The sequence below is a fragment of the Oncorhynchus nerka genome, linkage group LG21 (assembly GCF_034236695.1).
Source record: "Oncorhynchus nerka isolate Pitt River linkage group LG21, Oner_Uvic_2.0, whole genome shotgun sequence".
Classification (NCBI taxonomy): domain Eukaryota; kingdom Metazoa; phylum Chordata; class Actinopteri; order Salmoniformes; family Salmonidae; genus Oncorhynchus; species Oncorhynchus nerka.
In genome coordinates, this window is record NC_088416.1 from 18,265,532 (window position 1) to 18,293,531 (window position 28,000).

Sequence of the window (28,000 nt, forward strand, 5' to 3'; positions counted from 1 at the left end):
TAATTCTCTCCTTCTCTCTTTCTTTCTCTCTCTCGGAGGACCTGAGCCCTAGGACCATGCCCCAGGACTACCTGACATGATGACTCCTTGCTGTCCCCAGTCCACCTGGCCGTGCTGCTGCTCCAGTTTCAACTAGGACCTGAGCCCTAGGACCATGCCCCAGGACTACCTGACATGATGACTCCTTGCTGTCCCCAGTCCACCTGACCGTGCTGCTGCTCCAGTTTCAACTGTTCTGCCTTATTATTATTCGACCATGCTGGTCATTTATGAACATTTGAACATCTTGGCCATGTTCTATTATAATCTCCACCCGGCACAGCCAGAAGAGGACTGGCCACCCCACATAGCCTGGTTCCTCTCTAGGTTTCTTACTAGGTTTTGGCTTTTCTAGGGAGTTTTTCCTAGCCACCGTGCTTCTAAACCTGCATTGCTTGCTGTTTGGGGTTTTAGGCTGGGTTTCTGTACAGCACTTTGAGATATCAGCTGATGTACGAAGGGCTATATAAATACATTTGATTTGATTTAATTTGTAAAAAAAAACAACAACAAAAAACACCTTTATTTAACCAGGTAGTCAAATTGAGAACAAGTTCTCATTTACAATTGCGACCTGGCCAAGATAAAGCAAAGCAGTTCGACACATACAACAACACAGAGTATCACATGGAGTAAAACAAACATACATTCAATAATACAGTAGAAAAATAAGTCTATATACGATGTGAGCCAATGAGGTGAGATAAGGGAGGTAAAGGCAAAAAAAAGGCCATGGTGGCGAACTAAATACAATATAGCAAGTAAAACACTGGAATGGTAGATTTGCAGTGGAAGAATGTGCAAAGTAGAAATAAAAATAATGGGGTGCAAAGGAGCAAAATCAATAAATAAATACAGTAGGGAAAGAGGTAGTTGGTTGGGCTAAATTATAGATGGGCTATGTACAGGTGCAGTAATCTGTGAGCTGCTCTGACAGCTGGTGCTTAAAGCTAGTGAGGGAGATAAGTGTTTCCAGTTTCAGAGATTTTTGTAGTTCGTTCCAGTCATTGGCAGCAGAGAACTGGAAGGAATTTGTTTTGGGGGTGACCAGAGAGATATACCTGCTGGAGCGCGTGCTACAGGTAGGTGCTGTTATGGTGACCAGCGTGCTGAGATAAGGGGGGACTTTATCTAGCAGGGTCTTGTAGATGACCTGGAGCCAGTGCGTTTGGCGACGAGTATGAAGCGAGGGCCAGCCAACGAGAGCATACAGGTCGCAGTGGTGGGTAGTATATGGGGCGAGGGCCAGCCAACGAGAGCGTACAGGTCGCAGTGGTGGGTAGTATATGGGGCTTTGGTGACAAAACGGATGGCACTGTGATAGACTGCATCCAATTTATTGAGTAGGGTATTGGAGGCTATGTTGTAAATGACATTGCTGAAGTCGAGGATTGGTAGGATGGTCAGTTTTACAAGGGTATGTTTGGCAGCATGAGTGAAGGATGCTTTGTTGCGAAATAGGAAGCCAATAATAGATTTAACTTTGGATTGGAGATGTTTGATGTGAGTCTGGAATGAGAGTTACAGTCTAACCAGACACCTAGGTATTTGTAGTTGTCCACATATTCTAAGTCAGAGCCGTCCAGAGTAGTGATGTTGGACAGGCAGGCAGGTTCATTCCTCTTCTGGCACACAGTTTCAGGATAGTCCTTGTTGGTGAAAGTCCTTGTTGGTGAAGATTTATGTTCCTCTCAAGTTCTTGGCACTTTACATAACAGATACCTTGTCCTTGAACCTCAGGAACTTGACCACTATTGGCATGGGTATGTCACCTGGGCCTATGGTGGGGATTCCAGTCCTGTGGGTGCACTCCACCTCAACCTTCCTGTTTTCCATCTTCAGTTTTTCCGAGATCCTTTTCCTCACTTTATCATTTACATTTACATTTAAGTCATTTAGCAGGGAGTCGCTTATCCAGAGCGACTTACAAATTGGTGCATTCACCTTATGACATCCAGTGGAGCAGCCACTTTACAATAGTGCATCTAAATCTTTTAAGGGGGTGAGAAGGATTACTTTATCCTATCCTAGGTATTCCTTAAAGAGGTGGGGTTTCAGGTGTCTCCGGAAGGTGGTGATTGACTCCGCTGTCCTGGCGTCGTGAGGGAGTTTGTTCCACCATTGGGGGCCAGAGCAGCGAACAGTTTTGACTGGGCTGAGCGGGAACTGTACTTCCTCAGTGGTAGGGAGGCGAGCAGGCCAGAGGTGGATGAACGCAGTGCCCTTGTTTGGGTGTAGGGCCTGATCAGAGCCTGGAGGTACTGAGGTGCCGTTCCCCTCACAGCTCCGTAGGCAAGCACCATGGTCTTGTAGCGGATGCGAGCTTCAACTGGAAGCCAGTGGAGAGAGCGGAGGAGCGGGGTGACGTGAGAGAACTTGGGAAGGTTGAACACCAGACGGGCTGCGGCGTTCTGGATGAGTTGTAGGGGTTTAATGGCACAGGCAGGGAGCCCAGCCAACAGCGAGTTGCAGTAATCCAGACGGGAGATGACAAGTGCCTGGATTAGGACCTGCGCCGCTTCCTGTGTGAGGCAGGGTCGTACTCTGCGGATGTTGTAGAGCATGAACCTACAGGAACAAGCCACCGCCTTGATGTTAGTTGAGAACGACAGGGTGTTGTCCAGGATCACACCAAGGTTCTTAGCGCTCTGGGAGGAGGACACAGTGGAGTTGTCAACCGTGATGGTGAGATCATGGAACGGGCAGTCCTTCCCCGGGAGGAAGAGCAGCTCCGTCTTGCCGAGGTTCAGCTTGAGGTGGTGATCCGTCATCCACACTGATATGTCTGCCAGACATGCAGAGATGCGATTCGCCACCTGGTCATCAGAAGGGGGAAAGGAGAAGATTAATTGTGTGTCGTCTGCATAGCAATGATAGGAGAGACCATGTGAGGTTATGACAGAGCCAAGTGACTTGGTGTATAGCGAGAATAGGAGAGGGCCTAGAACAGAGCCCTGGGGGACACCAGTGGTGAGAGCACGTGGTGAGGAGACGGATTCTCGCCACGCCACCTGGTGGCGTGGTCTGGAGAAGGGGATAGGGTCAAGCGGGCAGGTTGTTGGGCGGCCGGCCGTCACAAGACGCAAGATTTCATCTGGAGAGAGAGGGGAGAAAGAGGTCAGAGCACAGGGTAGGGCAGTGTGAGCAGAACCAGCGGTGTCGTTTGACTTAGCAAACGAGGATCGGATGTCGTCGAACTTCTTTTCAAAATGGTTGACGAAGTCATCTGCAGAGAGGGAGGAGGGGGGGGATTCAGGAGGGAGGAGAAGGTGGCAAAGAGCTTCCTAGGGTTAGAGGCAGATGCTTGGAATTTAGAGTGGTAGAAAGTGGCTTTAGCAGCAGCGACAGAAGAGGAAAATGTAGAGAGGAGGGAGTGAAAGGATGCCAGGTCAGCAGGGAGGCGAGTTTTCCTCCATTTCCGCTCGGCTGCCCGGAGCCCTGTTCTGTGAGCTCGCAATGAGTCGTCGAGCCACGGAGCGGGAGGGGAGGACCGAGCCGGCCTGGAGGATAGGGGACATAGAGAGTCAAAGGATGCAGAAAGGGAGGAGAGGAGGGTTGAGGAGGCAGAATCATGAGATAGGTTGGAGAATGTTTGAGCAGAGGGAAGAGATGATAGGATGGAAGAGGAGAGAGTAGCGGGGGAGAGAGAGCGAAGGTTGGGACGGCGCGATACCATCTCGCCACGCGGTTGGCCTCAGTTTCTGGGACAGCTACTATTTTTATTTTTTTATTTTATTATTTTTTTGACCTTTATTTAACCAAGCAAGTCAGTTAAGAACACATTATTATTTTCAATGACGGCCTGGGAACAGTGGGTTTAACTGCCTGGTCAGGGGAAGAACAACAGATTTGTACCTTGTCAGCTCGGGGGTTTGAACTTGCAACCTTCCAACGCTCTAACCACTAGGCTACGCTGCCGCGTAAGTCTTATTGTAAGTCTTATTCAGTAGATTAAGTGATTGCTTACTTCTCTAAAGTCTACTAACCTTTTTAGCAGGCATGAGGCATGCCAGCTAAGATAGTTAGACAAGCAAGCTACTCTAACTTGATTGATAGCCTAAAAATGTTTTCTTGGTAGCTAGTTATGAGGTTGGGAGATTGGGAACCTATCTGGGCTAGCTAAAGCCATCTTCATAAAATTGCTAGGTGGCTAGTGGTATGACAGGTGTTCATGGTCTCTTGAGAACCTTGATGATCTCGAAATGGAGTCAGTCGGCAGTGGTGAGCGCTCTGAAGTTGAACCAGTTCAGGATGTAGTGGGTCTGCAACAGGTGTGGTAGAGACTTCCAATGTTTGCCCTGAGAATCTTACCAGAGATGATTTTGGGCCAGTAGGAGTGAGACTTTTGGAATGAGTGGATTCCATTTCCTGCTTTTTGGCCAAACCATATGTTGTGTCGTGCTGGGTAAAGGACAAACTGGAAATGGCTACATCTGTGAATGTTTCGAGAAGTAGAATTGTTTCGATTTTTTGTGTATCCGCCTCCCAGAGGAAGCGGCGCTTTGAGTCACACAGCTAGGGGCTCAACCTGTGGCCCGCTTTGGACTCCGGAGCAGGGGGCTGCTAAAAGAGGTGATCAGTGTGGTAGCCTTGAGTGTTGAGGTGGATCAAATGAAAAGGAATATTCCTAGTGTTTGTGACGCCTGCCATTTAGTGAGATTTAGACCCAGTGACAATGGTGAGACTAAGAATACCCTGTCTGTCTTGTTGAGCTATGAGAGTTTCTACCTGATAAGGTCAGGTTAGGTTATATATGCTATTCTGCGAGGACCTATGTTCCGAACCCGCTATGGTGCTTTAGGTGCCAAGGATTCGGACATGTTGCAGCAGCGTGCAGATCCGACGATGTGAGAAATGGGCAGGAGAACATATTCAGAGGGAGTATACAGTTGGGATAGAGAAAGCACTGCGTGTCAACTGTGGGGGTCCCCATGCAGATAGGAATCCGAAGTGCCCTTTGAGAGCGAGACAGGTTGAGATTGTTAGAGCTTGAGTGGGGCAGAGAGTTTCCTATGCTGAGGCAGTGAAGAGAGTAGAGGATAGCCCAAGGGCGAGTGAGATGACTGGTAGTCCCTGAGTGAGTAGGCCTGAAGAGAGAGAGCCAGAGAGGATGAATTATAGTAGGGTTGGATTTCTTGCATTTATAGCCATGGTGATCAACTGCACTGCACTGATGAAGCGGAAATCACAGAAGATAGATGTCCTCGTTGCAGCAGCAGAGAAACATTTGGGTATTGAGAGATGAGTGCAGAAGATCTACAGGAAGTTTTGAGAGAAGGGGTTCCATCCTCCCAGGCCAACTGCCAAAGTAGCGGAATGGGGTGGTGGGTTTTTGGTATAGTGTATAGGTGCAGAGCTAGAGGGTGGTGCAATTTAAGTTGTCCCATTCCCTTTTTCATTTTTTTTGGGGGGGGATACCAAAATATGCAATCCGCATTCCGACCTGCGAAAGGCACGGATACGCAACACAGCCTCTAGTCTGTCGGAAAACCACACAAAGAAGAATGGTGATGCATTTCTTTCTGCCTGCCAGAGCCCCCCCGAGCAACTAGTCTCAATCAACATTTCCAATGTCACAACGATAATCATTTCTCCAGTCTCGTTGTTTGTGAAATAGCAATTGTAAATATTCTCAGTACAACTTTTGTCTTGTGGCTGTTTGGACTTGGAGACTATTTATTGTTTACACGGTTGTGTTTTGGTCCTGCCTGGTACTTATTGCATTTACCAGACTACATCCATATTCATAAATGTATACATTGATTCTTTGTAGTAAAAGCTATATATTTTCTATAATCCTGTGTTGTGTTTTTCCATATCCAGTACGCAGGTTTCCATTGACCCTGCCCTATTCAAGCACCTGGGGCTTGAAGAAAAGGCTTCACACTGATGCTGAATGTGTGTGTGTGTGTTTGCGTGTCTGTGTGTGTGTGTGTGTGGTGTGTGTGTTTACAATTCAGTGTGTTTGGAGCAGTGGGGTTTTAAATTGAACCTGTGGCGTGTGTCCTGGACAGCACAGGATGTGACTGGCAGCAGTGCGAGCGAGGGTTTGTGTGTCAGTGAGTAACAGGGTGGTCACTAAGTAGCCTAGCAGGAACCGTCCTTGTCCCACACACAGTGTTAATCTGCACAGTATGTATAATCCCACTGTTTGTCCAAATAGCTATGAGCTTTATTTCTTTCTTTCTCGCTCTCACTCACACACACTTAATCCTGCCAATTTATTTGCTCACAGGCGTGCAAAAGCATGCACGCCCGAAGCACCTCTCTCACCATACAGTAAAAGTCTACTTACTAGATGTGCTTAAACCACACGTATCTAGCCTGTGCAAGCAAGTATTTATGAGCTCTACTGCTACAGTAATACTTAAAGCTCTACCCCTATGCAACACACAAACACATCAACACGCAAAGTCCAAATATATGCAATCACATGTAGAACATGCATAGTGAACATCAATTAATATAATTTCCTATTCATGTGTTATAGCCACCATCTAAGGCTGATATTAGAATCACTCATTTTGAAACTGAGATGTAGTAGGTTATTCATTGACACAAAGAGGAAAAGGAAGAAAATACACATAACTCACATTTGAAACAGACTTTACTTTTGGCCATTTGAGCTTTCCGGGCTGTGCATTTCAAAACCAGTGAAGACAAGGACATGAACACACAGAGTATACCAACTCTGACAGGAAAGAAGAGGAAAAAGACAGAGATGCCAAATTTGCCTAAACAGAGTAAAAACCTGTTAAAAAATACAAGTAATACAAAAGAGTAATTTTCCCAACACTGACTATAAGACATTGTTTGGTTAATAGAGAAAATATATTGTTTATTCCTTTTCTAAGCTGTACAGTTTGCCACAATATCACAGAGACCATAGAAGTGCAGACATGAGCCGAACAGACCAGAGGCAGGCAAAACACTGATCACACTGCAGAATGATGTTGGAATAATAACTACAGTAGAGAAATTAATGGACATTTCTTTAATATGGGTAAAGATACCCATACAGGAACTTGCCACTTAGTCATAACCAGAAAAAGCGACAGTGATGTGTGGTTAGGGTAGGAAGGGTAGGCAGTGTGAAAATATATGATAAAATAACTAATGAAAAATAAATAAATATACTTTTTTATCAATATTCATTGTCAACTTCATTTTTTTCTGCATGATAAAATAGATGTCTGAACTAGTACTACTACTTCCCAAATTTGCAGTGATCTGGTACAAAATTCACAAGGAGGCATAAGAGCGTCTGCTAAATGACTTAAATGTAATGTAAATGTGAGGCGAGGGGAAAGGCAGCCTCGCCATGTACCCTTTCCCCGCCCTTCAAATTCAAACTCAATGAAAGGAATTGACATGACTTGCGCATTCGTGTTTCTACCTTATACTGCCAGCTAACGGATGAAGGCAGGTAGAGAGCTTTGCAAGAGGATAGTCAGAGCTCGCCCCTGCCTATTGTCATGACTCTCTGTCCTTGGTGAGGCTCAAAGCTGCCAGATCAGCTCGGCACAGGGTTGACAGATAGCCAGACCCCTCTCCCACCAGAGAGGAAGGGGAGTTGGGCCGGTTTTATGACATAACACCGGTCGTAAACGTTCTCTCTCTTGCCCTGCAGTACTGAAAAAAGGAATGTGCTGTGGGTAGAGAAACTCTTGGCTAAGAACTCTAACAGCAAAAGATTGGACATTGGAACATTTGTTTTGAAATCGAAACGTTTGGAATTGTTGGTGGGGATCCAAACAGTAATCATGTCATATCATTTATTATTTTGTGATGTCATTAAGGATGGTATAACAAGATAACTGTAACTCTGAACGTGTATATGTCCTAGTTATCAGGTTTGCATCTAAATGTTGTATACAATACATTATTAGATATAAGAATACTTTTTAAGTATAAAATACTTTTGTGAAGATAGAAATTTGATTTTAGCCTTCTGAATGAGATATTGACTTTCATATAAACTTGAGCCCAATCAGTAACCCCGTCCACGTGAGCACATATATTGTGTCAACAGGATGGAACGCCCTCCAAGGCCAGAGTGCTTAAAATGACTCGCTGAGAATTTAAATACAGACCAGAGAACGTGAGGACGTGGTCTACACGTTGAAATGGTTAAAACTACAAGACCAGAAAATGGTAAGACCCTTTGAAACTCTCGAAGAGTGAAGAAGGTGAAGACCAGACCAAACATTCACAGTTTGCAGCTGGTATGTGAAGTAGTCTAGGGCAATTGACCAAAGACGGGAGGGAGGAATAGATCCCTTTCACTACCGCGTGGTACACCTGAAGGATCCATTCTAATAACACTCCAGAACAAAGAAGCATACAACTAAGGACATTGTGACCTATGGTGGACAACCAGAGACTTCAAACTACAGAGAGACGACAGAGAAAGACATCAACGTGTAAATATATGTTGCATTTCTAATCCGAATGAGCGGTTGTTAGGGTACTAAATATTCTGACTACAGTGAGCGTAGTTTCCAAATGTATGTAAGAGAATTTGACTCTGTCTCTCCCTCTCCTTACATAACCCCCCTTCCATTGTTTATCAAGCCGTCATATCAGGTTAGTCCAATAGGGACTATATAATCACTGTATATAGATTTTTCTATTGTGCTATTGACTGTGTTGTTGTTTTTTGTCGCACTGCTTCGCTTTATCTTGGCCAGGTCGCAGTTGTAAATGAGAACTTGTTCTCAACTGGCCTATAAGGGTTAAATAAAGGTGAAATAAAATAAAATAAAAATAGGGACTGTTGTCATTGCATTAGTAATCAATAACCTATACTGTGTGTGTGTGTTTAGTTAGTTAGTAAATAAATAATGAAGCCAATTTGTGTATCGCTGATTCATCACTTAAGTTAGGGTACGTGCAGATTTACGAAGTCAACAACGTTCAGAATGAGAGGTAATAATTAATATGAGGTAATAATGAATAATGTACTGTTATTGATGTAAGAGATATTTAGATAATCTGTAGAGTTTAAGTCGAGAGATAGAAACTCAGGAAACAACTTTTCCCGTGGTGCCCCAAATTCCTAATGAGTTAATTGTTACATGATTAATTTAATAGAGTAATAATTATAAGTAGTAGGTCATTATTCGATAATTAGCAGTCATCACATTGGATTTTCTAGAGAAACAGTGTGAAGACCAACACCTGAGTTTAGTGACCTACATCTAAAGAAAATAGAAAATAACACGATAATTCCAAACTGAGTTGTATCAACGGAAAGACTGGCTCTGTGGCTGCACTGCTAGCAGCCGACTCTACTGCTTCCCCCGCCTGCTGTTCTCCACCAGTGACAGTGTGTGGACAAGAGTCGGTTACTGCAACTTGAACAATTTGTCTATAGCGTTCAACAAGCGTGAGAAACCTGTGTCTCACATCAAAAGCCAGATAGCTCTTAAGACATTTGGCAGCTCACGGATTGATCTGGTATTGAATGAACAATGGAGATTGAATATCAGCATGCACAATGCAAAGGTAAAAGAGAACCGTGAGATTTTGAAAGCCCTAGCTAATTAATGCTACGGCATGCTACCTAGGTAAACAGACGGTGGCATTTTGCGGCAATGATGAGAGTGCCAGCACATCAACCAGGCCTAGGGGCAACTATGTGGATCTATTACATGCCTTTGCTGAAAGAAATGAACAGTTAGCAACCCATCCAGAGACCGCCACCGTGTTTCGCTTTTGCTCATGGCCTATGATGGAATTTTCAAGGAAACTGATGCGCTCTTCCGTGTTCTGCAGAACAAAGTGATGGATATGAGTGTCTGCCATCCCCAGATCAGCGACACAATGAAAGCACTGGAACGGCAGCAACAAGACTTTGATAGCTTCTATGAGTGATTTGAGCAGAAATGCAATGATCTGGGCCTGGCAAGAAGCGAAACTCATAGTAAACAGCCGATCATAGTAAGGAGAGGGCAAATCTATAGCAACACACTGGACAATATCAATGTTCAGATGAGAGCCAAGTTTGACCACTTTTGTGAACTTAATTTCCTTGGTTTAGTGGACTGCAAAAAAGGTGAAACAATGTCACAAACGTTTGACATCAGCAAACAAAGAGCCTGTCAAAATATGCCAAGTACTTCGATTTTGTTAGATTTAAGACTGATCTTGTCGGATTGTACAGTTCACAAATGGTACAAGACAAAACACCTGGACAGCTCCTCAGCTTTTTGTTCCAGCATGACCTGACACAGACTGTCTCGAGGCAACAAAGTTACTGCAGCTGGTCCTCACTATACCAGCCACAATATTGAGAAGTAATTTTCTGCGCTGAAACAGATAAAGACATACAGTCGAAAACCGGAATCAAGGATGACCCTCATCCCTTGCCATCATCTCCATCACATTCAGACCAAGATACTTTTAAAACTGAAGGCAAACAGGGAGGAGTTTTACAGTTCAGTCACTGATGTCTTTACCCAGAAGGATAGACAAATGGACTTTGTTAACAGGTAAATGTAAATGCAAGAGTTTATTTATAGTAGCGCCGTCTACTATTATGACATTACATGTCTATTGTGTAAGTATATATGTCAATTAGTAGTGCTGTGACTACTAGGCACAGAGCGCTGGAGGAGATGGCTGCTGTTTTACGGCAATTGTGCTATAGTGTGTGTGTTTTTTCGTGTTATTTGTAACTTATTTTGTACATAATGTTTCTGCAATCGTTTCTTATGACCAAAAATAGCTTCTAGATATCAGGACAGCAATTATTCACCACGTACTGGAAGATTTTTTCTTTAACGAGTCGGAGGCGAAGGATTTACTCCAGACAAAGCCCTCATCCCTGTCATTTGCAGGAGAAAGAGATGGAGATATTGGGGACGTAGGTCTGTCTGCTTTATAAGGATCTGACGGCGAGTGGGTAATCTGCCTTTACCATCGGTTCTATTAGCCAATGTACAATCACCGGATAACAAACATAGATTAACTACGAGCACGTATATCCTACTAACGGGACATTAAAAACTGTAATATCTTATGTTTCACAGAGTCGTGGCTGAAAGACAACATAAATAACATACAGGTGGTGGGTTTTGCACTTTTTCGGCAGGATAGAACAACCGTTGTAATGCGAAAACTGATTTACAACGGTGTCGTTTAATAAACATAAACCACTGTCAACAGAAGAATACATGAAATGGGTCAAACAAAACCCGGTAATAACCAGCATACCGTGCACAAGCACTACAAGAAACAATTACGGACAAGGACATAGGGGGAGAACAGAGGGTTAAATACACAACATGGAATTGATGGAATTGGAACCAGGTGTGATGGAAGACAAGACAAAACCAAAGGAAAATGAAAAGTGGATCGGTGATGTCGACCGTCAAATGCTGCCTGAACAAGGAGAGGGACCAACTTCGGCAGATGTCGTGACCTCTGGTAAGACAAGGGGTCAGGGTCTATTTTTTATTTGTAAACAACAGCTGGTGCACAAAATCTAAGGAACTCAAGGTTTTGCTCACCTGAGGTAAAGTATCTCATGATAAGCTGTAGACCACACTATTTACCAAGATAATTTTCATCTATATTCTTGGTAGCTGTCTATTTACCACCACAAACCAATGCTGGCACTAAGACCGCACTCAATGAGCTGTATTTGGCCATAAGCAAACAGGAAAACGCTCATCCAGAGGCGGCACTCCTAGTGGCCGGGGACTTTAATGCAGGGAAACTTAAATCCGTTTTACCTCATTTCTACAGCATGTTAAATGTGCAACCAGAGGGAAAAAAACTCTAGACTACATTTACTCCACTCACAGAGATGTGTATAAAGCTCTCCCTCGCCCTCCATTTTGCAAAAATGACCATAATTCTATCCTCCTGATTCCTGCTTACAAGCAAAAACTCAAGCAGGAAGTACCAGTGAGTACCACTCGGTCAATAAAAAAGTGGTCAGATGAAACAGATGCTAAGCTACAGGACTGTTTTGCTAGCCCAGACTGGAATATGTCTTCCGATGGCATTGAGGAGTACACCACATCAGTCAATGGCTTCATCAATAAGTCCATCGACGACATCGTCCCCACGGTGACTGTACCCCAACCAGAAGCCATGGATTACAGGCAACATCCGCACTGAGCTAAAGGGTAGAGCTGCCGCTTTCAAGGAGCGGGACTCAAACCCGGAAGCTTATAAGAAATTCCGCTTTGCCCTCCGACGAAGCATCAAACAGGCAAAGCGTCAATACAGGACTAAGATCGAATGCTTCTACACCGGCTCTGATGCTCGTCAGATGTAGCAGGGCTTGCAAACTATTATAGACTACAACGGGAAGCACAGCCGCGAGCTTCCCAGTGACACAAGCCTACCAGTTGAGCTAAATTACTTCTATGCTCGCTTCAAGGCAAGTAACACTGAAACATGCACGAGAGCATCAGCTGTTCCGGACGACTGTGTGATCACGCTCTCTGTAGCTGATGTGAATAAGACGTTTGAACAGGTATACATTCACATGGACACAGGGCCAGAAGGACTACCAGGACGTGTACTCCGAGCATGCGCTGACCAACTGACAAGTGTCTTCACTGACATTTTCAACCTCTCCCTAACTGAGTCTGTAAAACCTACATGTTTCAAGCAGACCACCACAGTCCCTGTGCCCAAGAACACCAAGGTAACCTGCCTAAATTACTACTGACCGTAGCACTCACATATGTAGCCATGAAGTGCTTTGAAAGGCTGGTCATGGCTCACATCAACGCTATTATCCCAGAAACCCTAGAACCTTTCAAATTTGCATACCGTCCTAACAGATCCACAGATCTCTATTGCACTCCACACTGCCCTTTCCACATGGACAAAAGGAACACCTATGTGAGAATGCTATTCATTGACTACAGCTCAGCTTTCAACACCATAGTGCCCTGAAAGCTCATCACTAAGCTAAGGACCCTGGGACTAAACATTTCCCTCTGCAACTGGATCCTGGACTTCCTGACGAGCCGCCCCCAGCTGGCAAGGGTAGGTAACAACACATCCGCCACGCTGATCCTCGACACGGGGGCTCCTCAGGGGTGCGTGCTCAGTCCCCTCCTGTACTCCCTGTTCACTCATGACTGCACGGCCAGGCACGACTCCAACAATATAATTAAGTTTGCTGATGACACAACAGTGGTAGTCGTGATCACCAACAACAACGAGACAGCATATAGGAAGGAGGTCAGAGACCTGGCCGTGTGGTGCCAGGACAACAACCTCTCCCTCAACATGATCAAGATTAAGGAGATGATTGTGGACTACAGGAAAAGGAGGACTGAGCACGCCCTCATTCTCATCGAAGGGGCTGTAGTAGAGCAGGTTGAGAGCTTCAAGTTCCTTGGTGTCCACATCACCAACAAACTATCATGGTCCAAACACACCAAGATAGCTGTGAAGAGGGCACTACAAAGCCTATTCCCCCTCAGGAGACTGGAAAGATTTGTCATGGGTCTTCAGATCCTCAAATTCTACAGCTGCACCATCGAGAGCATCCTGATTGGTTGCATCACTGCCTGGTATGGCACCTACTTGGCCTCCGACCGCAAGGCACTACAGAGGGCAGTGCATATGCCCCAGTACATCACTGGGGCCAAGCTTCCTGCCATCCATGACCTCTTTAACAGGCGGTGTCAGATGAAGGCCCTAAAAATTGTCAAAGACTCCAGAAGCCCTAGTCATAGACTGTTCTCTCTGCTACCGCACGGCAAGCGGTTCCGGAGCATCAAATCTAGGTCAAAAAGACCTCTTAACAGCTTCTACCCCCAATTGACTCTGTACCGGTACCCCCTGTACATACCCTCGCTATTGTTATTTTATTGCTGTTCTAATTATTTGTTACTTTTATTTATCTATTTTTACTTAACACTTATATTTTCTTAAAACTGCATTGTTGATTAAGGGCTTGTAAGTAAGCATATCACTCACCTGTTGTATTCGGCGCATGTGACAAATAACATTTGATTTGATGTTGTGTGTGTAGTGCTGTTTACAAGTAGACCGACTCACTTGCATTTGGGTCGCTGTCTGTGGTGCTGAAAGTCGCCTGAGTGAGGCACAAGCAATTACGGCCTGTGAATGCGAGTCTAATGGTTGTTTCTGTTTGATGGTTATCTTTGTGATCGTGTCATACCGATAAACACCGTAACACCGTAGCTTTATGAGCCTCAATAGAATGTGCCTACCCGGCCTCAGACCTCACGTCACTGGATGGCAAGGTGTAGAAGATGAAGAGGGCTTTCATACATTGAATTATATATGAATGTGCATTGATATGTAAAATGAATACATGTCTGCAGTATAATGACATGCATTTAAACCCATTGTTATTCATATCACTGTTTACATTGAATATAAAAGCATTATATAACACAGTTTATACATGACAGTACAACTTGGTACCAATACTTATTCTGGTGTTCTAGCAAGTATCAAACTGTGTGCTATACCATATTGTGCAACACAGTTATTCAATGAGCTTGGGTAACAGCACTGCCCAAGTCTAAGACATATTTTCTGGATCAATTCAAGCCACACATTGACATTACTGGATACAGTTACTGAATTTGAATTAGTGCCAAAGAGATTAGTTCATATCTCTGTTTCTGTAGTTCTTATTAGTCATAGGGAATGATTAGACATGCTGTATTACTAAGATAAACTATTTATAAAAATGTTAACGAGAAGGAATATGAAAAGAGATACAATAACAATGCTATTTTGAAACAAGTTGATACAAAAAGTTATTTAAAAAATCAACGCTGGACAGACACGATTGTGTGTTCTTAATGTCTGCATATAAAATGTTATATAAAATCATAATGTACACTTGAGTTATCCCCTTCGGTTAGACACAAGTCAAATGATAGAGAAAGCTATAGATACCCAATTGTTTGCTCCTATTGAGAAAACAAAATCGGTTCCTCGGACCTAGTGCTTGGCCATAGACCAAGTCCAAAGCAGCAGTTGAAATGCAAAAGTATGTATGCCTAGCCGACCCACTCTGTGTCCTGTAGCTCTGAATAAACTTAATCAACAATAGATGTAAAACATAGAAAAATAAAACATGCAAAACAAAACAAAATTACCCCTTGAGGGATAAATAAAGTCTTTATGAGTAGTTACAAAACCAGTGTCACTCCCACTTCTAAACACGCGCCTCATTTCCCCATTCCCTTACTCCCTTTCACCCAAGCTCCACCCATAAATTCACTTCACAAATTCACAATGTATAATATACCAAACATTGCAGATAGAAATGTGTTGAATAGAGCTGACATGATTCCTTAATCTACTGTCAGTTAGGCATTCCTGCTGTTCTACATAACTAGTTGTTCAGATAGAAATATGTTACCTCCACAATGTTTTGCCCTACTTCAACACAGCTGTATAATATGACACGTACAGTACGGCTGGGAAATTGCCAGGGATCTCACGAATATTATCATGATACTTACATGTAGGTGACAATACTGATTCTCACAATTCTTTATGTATTGCGATTCGATACGGCAATTTTATTGCAATTTGATGTTCCAAAGAGATTGCTCTCTATATGTCTGCTGAAGAGAGACAAGAGAGCATGAGAAAATGAGTTTTGATCGGTCATGGAAATAAAAGCATTGAAAACATGTTGGCTCACTATTTTAAAAGAAAATGGAGAGCAACAAAATACCAACGTTCTGGCGCAGGCATAGCTGACTTGTGCTAGCTAACACTACCTAGCAACAACAACAAAAAGTATCACTATAATATTGTCCAAAAGAATATTGCGATATGTAACTGTATTGATTTTTCCCCAATCACTTGTCCTACTCTGAGACGCTTTGTAAATAAGGTCCCTGGATCCTATATCACCCTTCCCCTCACATTGGGGTGTTGGTGCGTTTGCCAGCGCAGGGCTCCATGGGCATCTTGGTGGCTCCTCCAAACACCTCTACTTCCCGGTTGGTCCAGGGGGCCACATTACCCTTTGGCTGGGGGCTGTGCTGGCTGCAGTGGGCCAGGCTGGACACCTCGCTGGGGGTCAGGACCTGCTCCCATACGTTCCACTGGGATAACTCCCCCACCATGGCCTGGGACGAGTCAAAACGCCCGCCCAGAGTGTCCTACAGGCAGAAGGAGGTGGAGGAGTGAAAGGGGTGAAAAGAGGAAGGGATGTGTCAGAGTTTGGTCTAGTGGTAACTCCGGACTTGGCATTGCCCTGAGAGACTGGGGTTTGATGCTCAAGTCCCCCACTTCAACTTTGCATGTTCCTCTCACCTGCCCCTTCTCATTTCATCCCTGTGTCTATATCTCAATGAACAATAAAATATGTTCTCCTTTAAAAACAACAACCCCCTATAGGTCTATGCCGTTGCGGTCTCTTCAACCTGCCACTCCTCACCAAAATACCAACCCCTCCAGGTCTTACCTGTTCCTGGCCCAGGATGAGGACTCCCCCAGGCCTGATGTGGTGCCAGGCTGCCAGGCCCTGCCCCTCTCCTCTCAGCTTGCCCCCCTGGTAGGCCTGCCACGCCCCACCTCTCTGGCTCCAGCTTACACAGATGTGGTGCCAGCTGCCCCGAGACAGGTTCAGAGGTAACTCCGCCACCTAGGGGTGAGAGGACAACAGTTTGGGTTAGTGTGAGTGTTAGTGCTATAGTGCAGGTAATGCAGTGATACTGTAGACTATATTAGACTGCAAATTGAGTATTTAAGATGGCAATAGCAAACAATTCAATGGACAATCAATCATACGACGAAGTGGTTCTCAGTACTGACCCTAAACCATGTGTTGTAAAGAATATCATACACTAAAACTCAATATTATATTAAATAAAATATTGTACTTTTTAAGTGTTGATATCTTGCTGCTTAACACACTGTATGGAGACATTAAACAAATTTCCCCCTGGAATATATTCATCCAGCTCTTTTATTACAGTAACATTTGAGGACTGCAGTATTACTTTTTCAAAGGCACGGACTGCCCTTCCTCAAGGGCACAGCCAGCTAGGTAGCTCTCTATGCCTTCCAGGCAATGTATTGCCATAATGGCCTCATGCTGATCTACACTACACTCCCAGCTCTAGCCGAAACGGGGCTTTGTCTTTGTCCCAAATGGCATCCTATTCCCTATGTAAGCACACTAGTTTTGACCAGGGCTCTGGTCAAAAGTAGTGCAGTACATAGGGAATAGGGTGCCATTTTGGTCGCAGAAATCATACAACAGTAAACTCTCAGGTACTGTTATAGCTCCATCTTAAAACAGAACAGGGCTCCGGGCAGCCGAGCGGAAATGGAGGAAAACTCGCCTCCCTGCGGACCTGGCATCCTTTCACTCCCTCCTCTCTACATTTTCCTCTTCTGTCTCTGCTGCTAAAGCCACTTTCTACCACTCTAATTTCCAAGCATCTGCCTCTAACCCTAGGAAGCTCTTTGCCACCTTCTCCTCCCTCCTGAATCCTCCTCCCCCTCCCCCCCCCTCCTCCCTCTCTGCAGATGACTTCGTCAACCATTTTGAAAAGAAGGTCGACGACATCCGATCCTCGTTTGCTAAGTCAAACGACACCGCTGGTTCTGCTCACACTGCCCTACCCTGTGCTCTGACCTCTTTCTGCCCTCTCTCTCCAGATGAAATCTCGCGTCTTGTGACGGCCGGCCGCCCAACAACCTGCCCGCTTGACCCTATCCCCTCCTCTCTTCTCCAGACCATTTCCGGAGACCTTCTCCCTTACCTCACCTCGCTCATCAACTCATCCCTGACCGCTGGCTACGTCCCTTCCGTCTTCAAGAGAGCGAGAGTTGCACCCCTTCTGAAAAAACCTACACTCGATCCCTTCGATGTCAACAACTACAGACCAGTATCCCTTCTTTCTTTTCTCTCCAAAACTCTTGAACGTGCCGTCCTTGGCCAGCTCTCCCGCTATCTCTCTCAGAATGACCTTCTTGATCCAAATCAGTCAGGTTTCAAGACTAGTCATTCAACTGAGACTGCTCTTCTCTGTATCACGGAGGCGCTCCGCACTGCTAAAGCTAACTCTCTCTCCTCTGCTCTCATCCTTCTAGACCTATCGGCTGCCTTCGATACTGTGAACCATCAGATCCTCCTCTCCACCCTCTCCGAGTTGGGCATCTCCGGCGCGGCCCACGCTTGGATTGCGTCCTACCTGACAGGTCGCTCCTACCAGGTGGCGTGGCGAGAATCTGTCTCCTCACCACGTGCTCTCACCAGAGACAGGAGACAGATTCTCGCCACGCCACCTGGTAGGAGCGACCTGTCAGGTAGGACGCAATCCAAGCGTGGGCCGCGCCGGAGTTGCCCAACTCGGAGAGGGTGGAGAGGAGGATCTGATGGGGCTCTGTTCTAGGCCCTCTCCTATTCTCGCTATACACCAAGTCACTTGGCTCTGTCATAACCTCACATGGTCTCTCCTATCATTGCTATGCAGACGACACACAATTAATCTTCTCCTTTCCCCCTTCTGATGACCAGGTGGCGAATCGCATCTCTGCATGTCTGGCAGACATATCAGTGTGGATGACGGATCACCACCTCAAGCTGAACCTCGGCAAGACGGAGCTGCTCTTCCTCCCGGGGAAGGACGGCCCGTTCCATGATCTCGCCATCACGGTTGACAACTCCATTGTGTCCTCCTCCCAGAGCGCTAAGAACCTTGGCGTGATCCTGGACAACACCCTGTCGTTCTCAAATAACATCAAGGCGGTGGCCCGTTCCTGTAGGTTCATGCTCTACAACATCCGCAGAGTACGACCCTGCCTCACACAGGAAGCGGCGCAGGTCCTAATCCAGGCACTTGTCATCTCCCATCTGGATTACTGCAACTCGCTGTTGGCTGGGCTCCCTGCCTGTGCCATTAAACCCCTACAACTCATCCAGAACGCCGCAGCCCGTCTGGTGTTCAACCTTCCCAAGTTCTCTCACGTCACCCCGCTCCTCCGCTCTCTCCACTGGCTTCCAGTTGAAGCTCGCATCCGCTACAAGACCATGGTGCTTGCCTACGGAGCTGTGAGGGGAACGGCACCTCAGTACCTCCAGGCTCTGATCAGGCCCTACACCCAAACAAGGGCACTGCGTTCATCCACCTCTGGCCTGCTCGCCTCCCTACCACTGAGGAAGTACAGTTCCCGCTCAGCCCAGTCAAAACTGTTCGCTGCTCTGGCCCCCAATGGTGGAACAAACTCCCTCACGACGCCAGGACAGCGGAGTCAATCACCACCTTCCGGAGACACCTGAAACCCCACCTCTTTAAGGAATACCTAGGATAGGATAAAGTAATCCTTCTCACCCCCCTTAAAAGATTTAGATGCACTATTGTAAAGTGGCTGTTCCACTGGATGTCATAAGGTGAATGCACCAATTTGTAAGTCGCTCTGGATAAGAGCGTCTGCTAAATGACTTAAATGTAATGTAAATGTAAATCTTTAATTGTGCTGTGTCTAACTCAGTGTGCCCTAAAATATTTCTGCTCTGTTTCCTCCATCACCTTGTCGTTAATGAGCAGCTCCACAGGGGTGTGCATGCCCTGCAGCAGGACTAGCTCGTTTGGCTGCTCCGCTACAGCGTAGGAGAAGGGGGTGCCGATGCCCCCCTCGGTGGGTCTCAGCCAGAGGCACACCGTGAAGGCACGCAGCTCAGGGATGGGGTGCTGCACCACTGCGTACATATAGTTGGTACGCGCTGGGAAGGACAGCGTGTAGCCCTCGGGATAGGTGTACTCTGAAAGTCCTGGGGTAAGGAGGTATGGGTGGAGAAATAGAGAGGGATGGAGAGTGTTTGAGTAATGAAGTAATTTGGTAGGGGGGGATGTTGAATAGACTTGTCTTATTAGAACTGTGTAGTGTATTTGGGGGTTTATACAATGGCTACATCACACATTTGACTTCTTTCCTGCCCCCAGGATATCTCATCTCTCTTCTGTGATATATCCACTTGGATTTTCTTTCTTGTTATGTACTTTTTTCTTATTCTGTATCATAATGTTTTGATGTCGTTTTCATAGATTGATAATAAGTTACCTTTCTGGTACATCAGTTATGGTTTCATGTCCCCGACTCTTAACCTCCCCCACCATATAAATTAATATAATTCAGGTATGACTATCACTCATTACCATTGATCTTCTCTTACACCTAACCCTCTGCCCCTCCTCTCACCCTCCTCCAGGCCAGCAATGCGGTGGTGTAGGGAGTTCATCCCCTGGTCGATCTCTTGCCAGTGTCTTTGGGATTCCTTTCGCAGGGCCTTCCTCTCCTTCTCCAGGAGTTCCAGCTTCCTCTCAAGCTCTCCTTCCAGATCTTCCACCCGTGGCCACTGCTTTGGTCCATCCCCTGCCTGTCCCCCTGGCCCTGCCTCACCCCAACTATCAGGGGCCTCAGAGAGCCCACCACCACCACCTCTTGAAGTCATCGCAGTTGCTGCATCTGTGTGGTTGTGAGGGAACGCCAGCGGTCCGATATCTGACTTCATGGGAGGGAGTGTGGGAGGGAGGGAAGAGCAGACAATGAAATACAAAGACAAATGAAGCCAGCAGTGGTGTAGTACATTTTGAGTGTCTCTGTCTTGTCTCGGTGAGGACTCGTAATTTCTTCCCGAGACCAGCGGAGTAAAAAACGTGGAATTATAAGCTTCCATTCAATAAGCACATAAAACCACTTAGCCAGGCCAAATATATACACTCCTGTCTTGAAACATTCATACCTGAACAGTCTTTATATCTATTATAGACATGTTTGGGCAGTGGCGAACCTATTGGACCTTGGCCTTCAGTGTGTGACAGGTTTATGATTCTGAAAGGACAGCAACGGAAATACCAGCGCACTCATGTACGAGAGCGCACTTTTTGTAAAACACAAAGGGCCAGTGGTGAGGTGGAAACTATATATCAAGGCACATGGCGAGACCCAAATGCAGACACAGGGGTCAGATGGTTGGAGTCCTACAATGTTTTTTAATCCAAAGGAGTAGGCAAGAGAATGGTAGTGGACAGGCAAAAAGGTCAAAACCAGGTCAGAGTCCAGCAGGTACAGAGTGGCAGACAGGCTTGTGGTCAAGGCAGGCAGAATGGTCAGGCAGGTAGGTACAAAGTCCAGAAACAGGCAAGGGTCAAAACCAGGAGGACTATAAAAAGGAGAATGCAAAAAGCAGGGGAACAGGAAAACCGCTGGTTGACTTGGAAACCTACAAGACAAACTGGCACAGAGAGACAGGAAACACAGGGATAAATACAATAAGCAACACCTGGAGGGGGTGGAGACAATCACAAGGACAGGTGAAACAGATCAGGGTGTGGCACTATATGCAGGTATACACCGTATACCCACTTTTTTTCCAGTGGGTATTGCACATATATTTTTTATATATTTTAACTCTATATCTGACATGGTACAGGTGTCTTTTTTTAATCCCATAACCATGTGTGTGGTTTTTCTTTCAAAGTAGATTTGTTTAAGTACCAAGAATAACTCTATGTGACCCTGATTGAGCCCACTGCAGTAAAATGTTAACTTCTTGTTGAAAGTTATTCTTGAAAAGGGAGAAGCTAACAAATATGCAACAACGTCCTCTTTGATAACACCTGCTGCAGCTGCTGCAAATTAGTCTACAACAAAGGATAGCTAGCTAGACCATGTGAAAACTATTGCTTGCTATTGCGCAGTGACCCGTTGGCCTTTGAGAAGAGAATGCTTTTTTGTTCAAATGATCCCACCGATTACAATTCAAAATGTGATTGGTTGATTCCACTGTCACTCCAAAATGTTTCCCTAACACAGTTGAATGGCAGATGCCTTCTATCTAGCTTCTGATGGCCTAGCCAATGGCTGATTTAGCTAGCCCTAGAAATGACCAAAGAAAAATCCTGATTGGATATGTGTTAACCCTTTCCTTTCCAACAAAAACTGAAGCGATTATAAATCAGAACATAATTGAAAAGAGTAATATAATTGTAATTATTATTGTTATTATTATTTTATAAATCCTTTGCCCTTCTCTGAAGGTATAGAAGGCCCTCATTGTTCCTCACTGTGTTTGGGTTAGTAATCATTTGTAGAGTGGCTCTATTTGCCCTTCGTATGCATGTTTTTCTCACCATTCTGAATGTCTAAGAAATCCATACTGTATGTTCTTCTGAAATATGAACACAGAAATACTGGACATTTGAACTCTTATTATGGTGGCAATTTGACTAAATTACAATCATGGTCTTGAGTTGGACTCTAATTTTTCTGGTCTCGGTCTTGACTCGGTCTCGGACCCCTTGTCCCCCTCCCGGTCTCATTCTTGACTTGGTCTCACCCCCCCTCCGATCTTGGTTTTGACTCTGACCCGATTTGCTCTGGTCTTGGTCTTGAATCGGTCTCGCTTTTAGGTGGTCTCGAACGCAACACTGGAAGCCAGTTCGATTTTTAGAGCTGCACTCACACTTTTTAATGTGCTGTGATTAATGGGGGCCTTTGTGTTAGATAAGCACTCTAATCTCCGGATTTGTTATTATTTTCATTATGGACAATCAATTATGTGCAGAGAAATGCAGAAATAGTGCCAGGAAAACAAGTAATTGAAGGCCCTCTCAGTCAATAGTCAGCCAAGGAAAAACACTACAACTGCAGCAAAGCGAAGTGCAGTCAAATAGACACACAGACAACACAACATATTATTTACAGTGAGGCACATGCTGTTACATATAGAGCAGTGGTTCTCAACATGAGGTACTAGTACCCTTAGGGGTACCTCACCTTTCCACATGGGGTACATTTGTTAAGATTATAGGCCTAATGATCAGTTGCACCATGACTGGGGGTTCAATGACCAAAGACGGTAGGACCACAGATACAGAGGTACACCACGGATATAGTATAATAGTAGTGTGCTAGGCAGAGGCTGAAAAAAGAACATGATGGTCTCTGCTCTCAACAAATATAGGTAACTGGTCGGATGAATAATTTATTATATTTTCTCCAGAAGAAATGGGGTTGTACATCACATGTTGCTTGGCAGTCAGCTATAAAGCCGCTTTGTGTTACTCTACTCTCCCCTCCCTCCTCCATCCCCCCTCTTCTCCTCCCCTGGGCTAGTTATGTTGGGAAGCAGAGGTGCCTGGAATAACAAATCCTCATGTATCTGTAGACTAGGCCTAACCAATTATCCTACAACATTCTAGTTTTGGGGTTTCCATTCATCAAATTGGCTAAATGTAACTTGAGTTGTGAAGCAGTGTTGAGAAGACATTTGTAATGATGCAACAGCAACAAGTGATACCAAAATATGTAAATAGATTTTGGTGAAGTAACTGATTGGTTCCTCAATATTGAGTTGAACTCTAATAAGCTATAGCCAAGTCGAATATAATGTATCTAATCAATTTCAATATAATGCAGCTAATCAATTTTCATGGACAATAAGTCAGATGTTGATATACAGGTAACTGCCAAAATAAAGGAAACACTCGAGTAAAACGAGGGATATAAAGTACATTGAATGCAGATGCTTCCACAGGTGTGGTTCCTGAGTTAATTAAGCAATTAACATCCCATGCTTAGGGTCATGTATAAAAATTCCCAATTGCCCATTATTTGGGAGTCCTTGCTATCCGGGGTCCTTGGGACTTCGACTTTAACTCATTGAAGTTGACATTCAAAATGGTTTAGGTCAGGGTTAAATTCGGGGTTAGGTAAGGGTTATGGTTAAAGTTAGGGTTTACGGTAAAGGATAGGGATTAAGGTTAGGGTTTTAGGGTAGGGATGTCCCAAGGATCCCAGATAGCAATAACCTTTATTTTAACCATGGCTACAAAAATAGATCTCAGTGACTTTGAAAGATGGGGTCTCAAAGGAGCATAGGATGTTTAAAGGGTGTGTGTGTGTGTGTGTGTGTGTGTGTGTGTGTGCAAGTGTGTGTGTGTGTGTGTGTGCAAGTGTGTGTGCGTGTGTGTGTGTGTCACCAGATCTCAACCCATTGGAACACTTATGGGAGATTCTGGAGCAACGCCTGTGACAGTGTTTTCCATCAACAAAACACCAAATTATAGAATTTATTGTGGAAGCATGGTGTCACATCCGCCCAATAGAGTTCCAGGCACTTGAAGAATCTATGCCAAGACTCGCTGTTCTGGCGGCTTGTGGTGGCTTGATGTGGGTGTTTCCTTTATTTTGGCAGTTACCTGTAGGCCAGGGGTGTCAAACATACGGCCCGCGGGCCGGAACCGGCCCCCAAGGAGGTTCGATCAGGCCCGCAGGATAATTTGAAAGTGGAAAAAATGCATAAAAGACATGGAATTAATATTTTTAATTCGCTGCAATTCATGGATTATCCGCTAAGGGGCGCACTCTTTCCATCAGAGTAGAAGACAAGCCGCATCACTGAGACAGACTGAAAACAGCAGACGGTATCAATGCGCCATCTGCTGCTTGTTACGACGTTGTTAATACCTTGGTCTCTACCTCTCCGCTACACCCTCATTAGCCAAAATGTCGTTATCCAAACGGAGAAAAGTAGATAAGGAGTGTAGAATTTTCAAAGAAAAATGGACCACGTCCTATTTATTTACAGAGATGCACGGAAAACCTTCGTGCTTGGTGTGTTTGCAACAAGTTTCGGTATTGAAGGAATATAATATTCGACGCCACTACGAGACTCATCACAGCGAAAAATATGACGGCTTGCAAGGACAACTGAGAAGAGATAAGATTAACGAATTGCTGGCGGGTCTGAGGAAACAGCAGTCAACTTTCATCCAGAGCCGAGAAGTCAGTGAAGCAGCGGTAAAAGCCAGCTACCTAATTGCTAGCGAAATAGCATTAGCATCGAAGCCGTATTCCGACGGTGACTTTGTTAAACGATGCATGATGAAGGCGGCTGAACTTGTATGTCCCGAGAAGCGACAAGCTTTTGCCAATATTAGCCTGACGAGGAATACTATAGCAGAGAGGATTTCGAACTATCGGCAGATTTAGACAGTCAATTGAAACAGAGAGTCAAGTCATTTATTGCATTTTCCGTGGCAATTGACGAGAGCACTGACATCACAGACGTGGCCCAACTGGCCATATTTATTCGAGGAGTTGATGAGACATTGACTGTTACTGAAGAGTTTCTTGAGTTGGTGCCAATGATGGACACCACAACAGCCGAGGACATTTTCGGCTCTGTCGTTGCTGCATTGGACAGAGTTGGAGTGGACTGGTCCCGCGCTGTCAGCCTGGCTACAGACGGCGCGCCATCCATGGTCGGAAAGAAAGCAGGTGTCGCGACAAAGTTCAAAGACAAAGTACAAGCCCTTAATGGAGGAGATCGTTTCTGGACATTTCACTGTATTTTGCACCAGGAGGCATTGTGTTGCAAGTCGCTGAAAATGGACCACGTCATGGAGGTGGTTGTTCGCACTGTAAATTTCATCCGGTCCAGAGGTCTGAACCATCGTCAGTTTGACAAACTTCTCAGCGACAGCAACATTACCCACAGCCTGCCATACCACACTGAAGTGAGATGGTTAAGCCGAGGCGCTGTGCTGAGGCATTTCTTTGATCTACGAGGGGAAATCGGACAGTTCATGGAGAAAAAAGGAAAACCGGTGTTGAAATTACAATCTCAGGAATGGCTACGGGACCTTGCATTCTTGGTTGATATTACTGAACACTTGAACAATCTGAACAAAATGTTGCAAGGCCGCAAAAAAGTTGTCACACAGTTTTCTGACAACATACATGCATTTAAGTTGAAGCTGACTTTGTGGGAGATGCAACTGGCAAATGGCAACCCTGCTCATTTCCCCTGTCTGAGAGATGTGTGTGTGACCAGACCTGATGCGGACATGAAACGGTACAAAGACAAAATTGCAGGACTACTGCGGGAGTTTGAGAAACGTTTTCAGGTATTTGGTGAACTTGAGACAGAATTTTCAGTTTTTCGCTCACCTTTCACAGTTAAAGCTTCTGATCTGCCGGTCGAAATTCAGCTAGAGATAATTGATTTGCAGTGTGATGCAGATTTGAAGGGCAAATTTGCCTCTGTAGGTCTGGACAGATTTTATCAGTATCTACTACCAGGGTACCCCAAATTAACAGCCCTGGCTGCTAAAATTTTGTGCATGTTTGGGACAACCTACCTTTGTGAACAAATTTTCTCAGTGATGAATATCAATAAAACAAAAATGCGTTCAAGGCTCACAAACAAGCACTTAAATGACATTCTGAAAGTGACAGCTAGTCAGGACATGACACCTGGTGTTGATGCACTTGTACAGGCCAAAAGATGCCAAGTTTCAGGAACAAATACAAGTCCAGACTAGACTAACACCTTTAAAATGCTGCCTTAGATACGGTTTGCATTGAAAGAATACAGCTCTGTGAAGATGAATCCTTACTGTGGTGATTTAAAAAATGTGCACTTTAATGTTAGTCAGCAGCTTCAAAACAAAAGTTGTGTGATGGAATTCTACTGTTCATACAACTCCATAAATTTTCAATTTCGTGGAGCAGTGTAGCAGAGTATGGTATAATTTTAATGGTCCGGCCCACTTGACATCTCCCTAGGCCGTATGTGGCCCACGATGCGAAATGAGTTTGACACCCCTGCTGTAGGCGGTCATCTCACCTAATCTAATACTGTCCCTGATTTCTATCAACTGGAAATGGTCTCAATTAAACAGTAAAACCACGCAGCCACACCCACACCGACATACTGCGGTCAGAGACGTGAGTAGAAATTCAGATTGAGTGAATGCTATCGAGGTCTGCCAAGCAGGTCAGCTGACACACAAGAGCGGCAGAATTAGCCTATTCACTGATTTATTTAACGATACAATAACAAGTTCGTTTAAAATAAAGATATGTGATAGTGGAATTCAACACCAACAGACATGACACACGTTCCTCTAATTCTCCTTACCTCCACTTTCTCTATGCGGTCTTTCATCTGAACGATAGCCTGTTCCAGCTCGTCCACAGCCTGAGCGGTGAGCAGCTGTGCCACAGTCGACGACGGAGCACGGTCCCGGACTACGAGCCGGACCTCATCTACCCTCTTACCTCCCCAGAGCCCCGCGCCTCTACGCCCCTCTATTCCGCTCTCACACTCCGAAAGCTTGCCTGACAGATCCCTAATGGTCCGCTGGTCGGTGATAATCTGGTCCTTCTGCTGGAGCACTGTCTGTTGTAGTTCCTCTGCCGTGGTGCGGAAGTATCCCCAGTCTTCTCCGGCGTACAGCGACGGGTCTTCAGCTTGTTGCTGAAAGTTTTTGGGGTTGCATTCTCCGGCGGGGACTGGGGTGCAGATAAGTTGACTAACCTGTCTAGTTCCATCGACGGCATCAAAGCCGCTGGCAACGTGGAAGAAGGTGAGCGCTTCTCCGTGCTGCCTTTCAGAACCATGGATAGCGCCCAGGGGACCCGCTCGCGCCACGGAGCCCCCGGGGAAAGTCAGCTGCACTCCAGCGTAAGGAGACTGCGACTGGTTGTCTGCCACAGGCTGCTGGGTAGATTCCGCAGCGGAGCCGGTATGGACCGCGGCGATGATGCAGATGACTGCTCCAACGAAGGCCACCATCCCGGCGGCCAAGATGATAACGATGAACTTCAGGTTGGCGGCGTAAGAAATCAATAATTATGAGAAAAAAAGCGTGTCTATCTAGTTCAACAACACTGAAATAGCGCAGCCTGAGTAAAACATTTTTGGCAGGTCAAATAATCCATGAACATATCATGAAAGAAGCATTTTATGGCTTTGCTAGGCTTTTAGTCAATATATAGGATATGTCCCACATCATTTAATAATTAGGCTATAATGAATGCAGATACACGCTCCAACCGTTTCTATCTCATCCCTCTGTCTCTTGGAGTCAGTGTTGTAAGGCTCCTCTATCTCGTCATCACCAGGACAACCAGAGAGAGAGAGAGAGCGCGAAACAGTATGCAAGTCAAATATCAAGAGGCGGAA

At 45.2% G+C, this 28,000-nt stretch overlaps 1 protein-coding gene across 1 annotated transcript; it reads right to left on the bottom strand.

Moving 5' to 3' along the window:
- Positions 1-15,315: 15,315 nt before the first annotated feature.
- LOC115103487 (neuronal pentraxin-2-like) lies at positions 15,316-27,889 on the bottom strand. Its single transcript, XM_029624322.2, has 5 exons — positions 26,954-27,889; positions 20,224-20,530; positions 19,554-19,795; positions 16,478-16,657; positions 15,316-16,172 (listed from the first exon to the last, which is right to left on the bottom strand). Exons 1-5 carry the CDS (start codon positions 27,608-27,610, stop codon positions 15,930-15,932), a joined length of 1,629 nt encoding a protein of 542 aa, XP_029480182.2. The 5' UTR covers positions 27,611-27,889; the 3' UTR covers positions 15,316-15,929.
- Between the last annotated feature and the right edge of the window lie 111 nt (positions 27,890-28,000).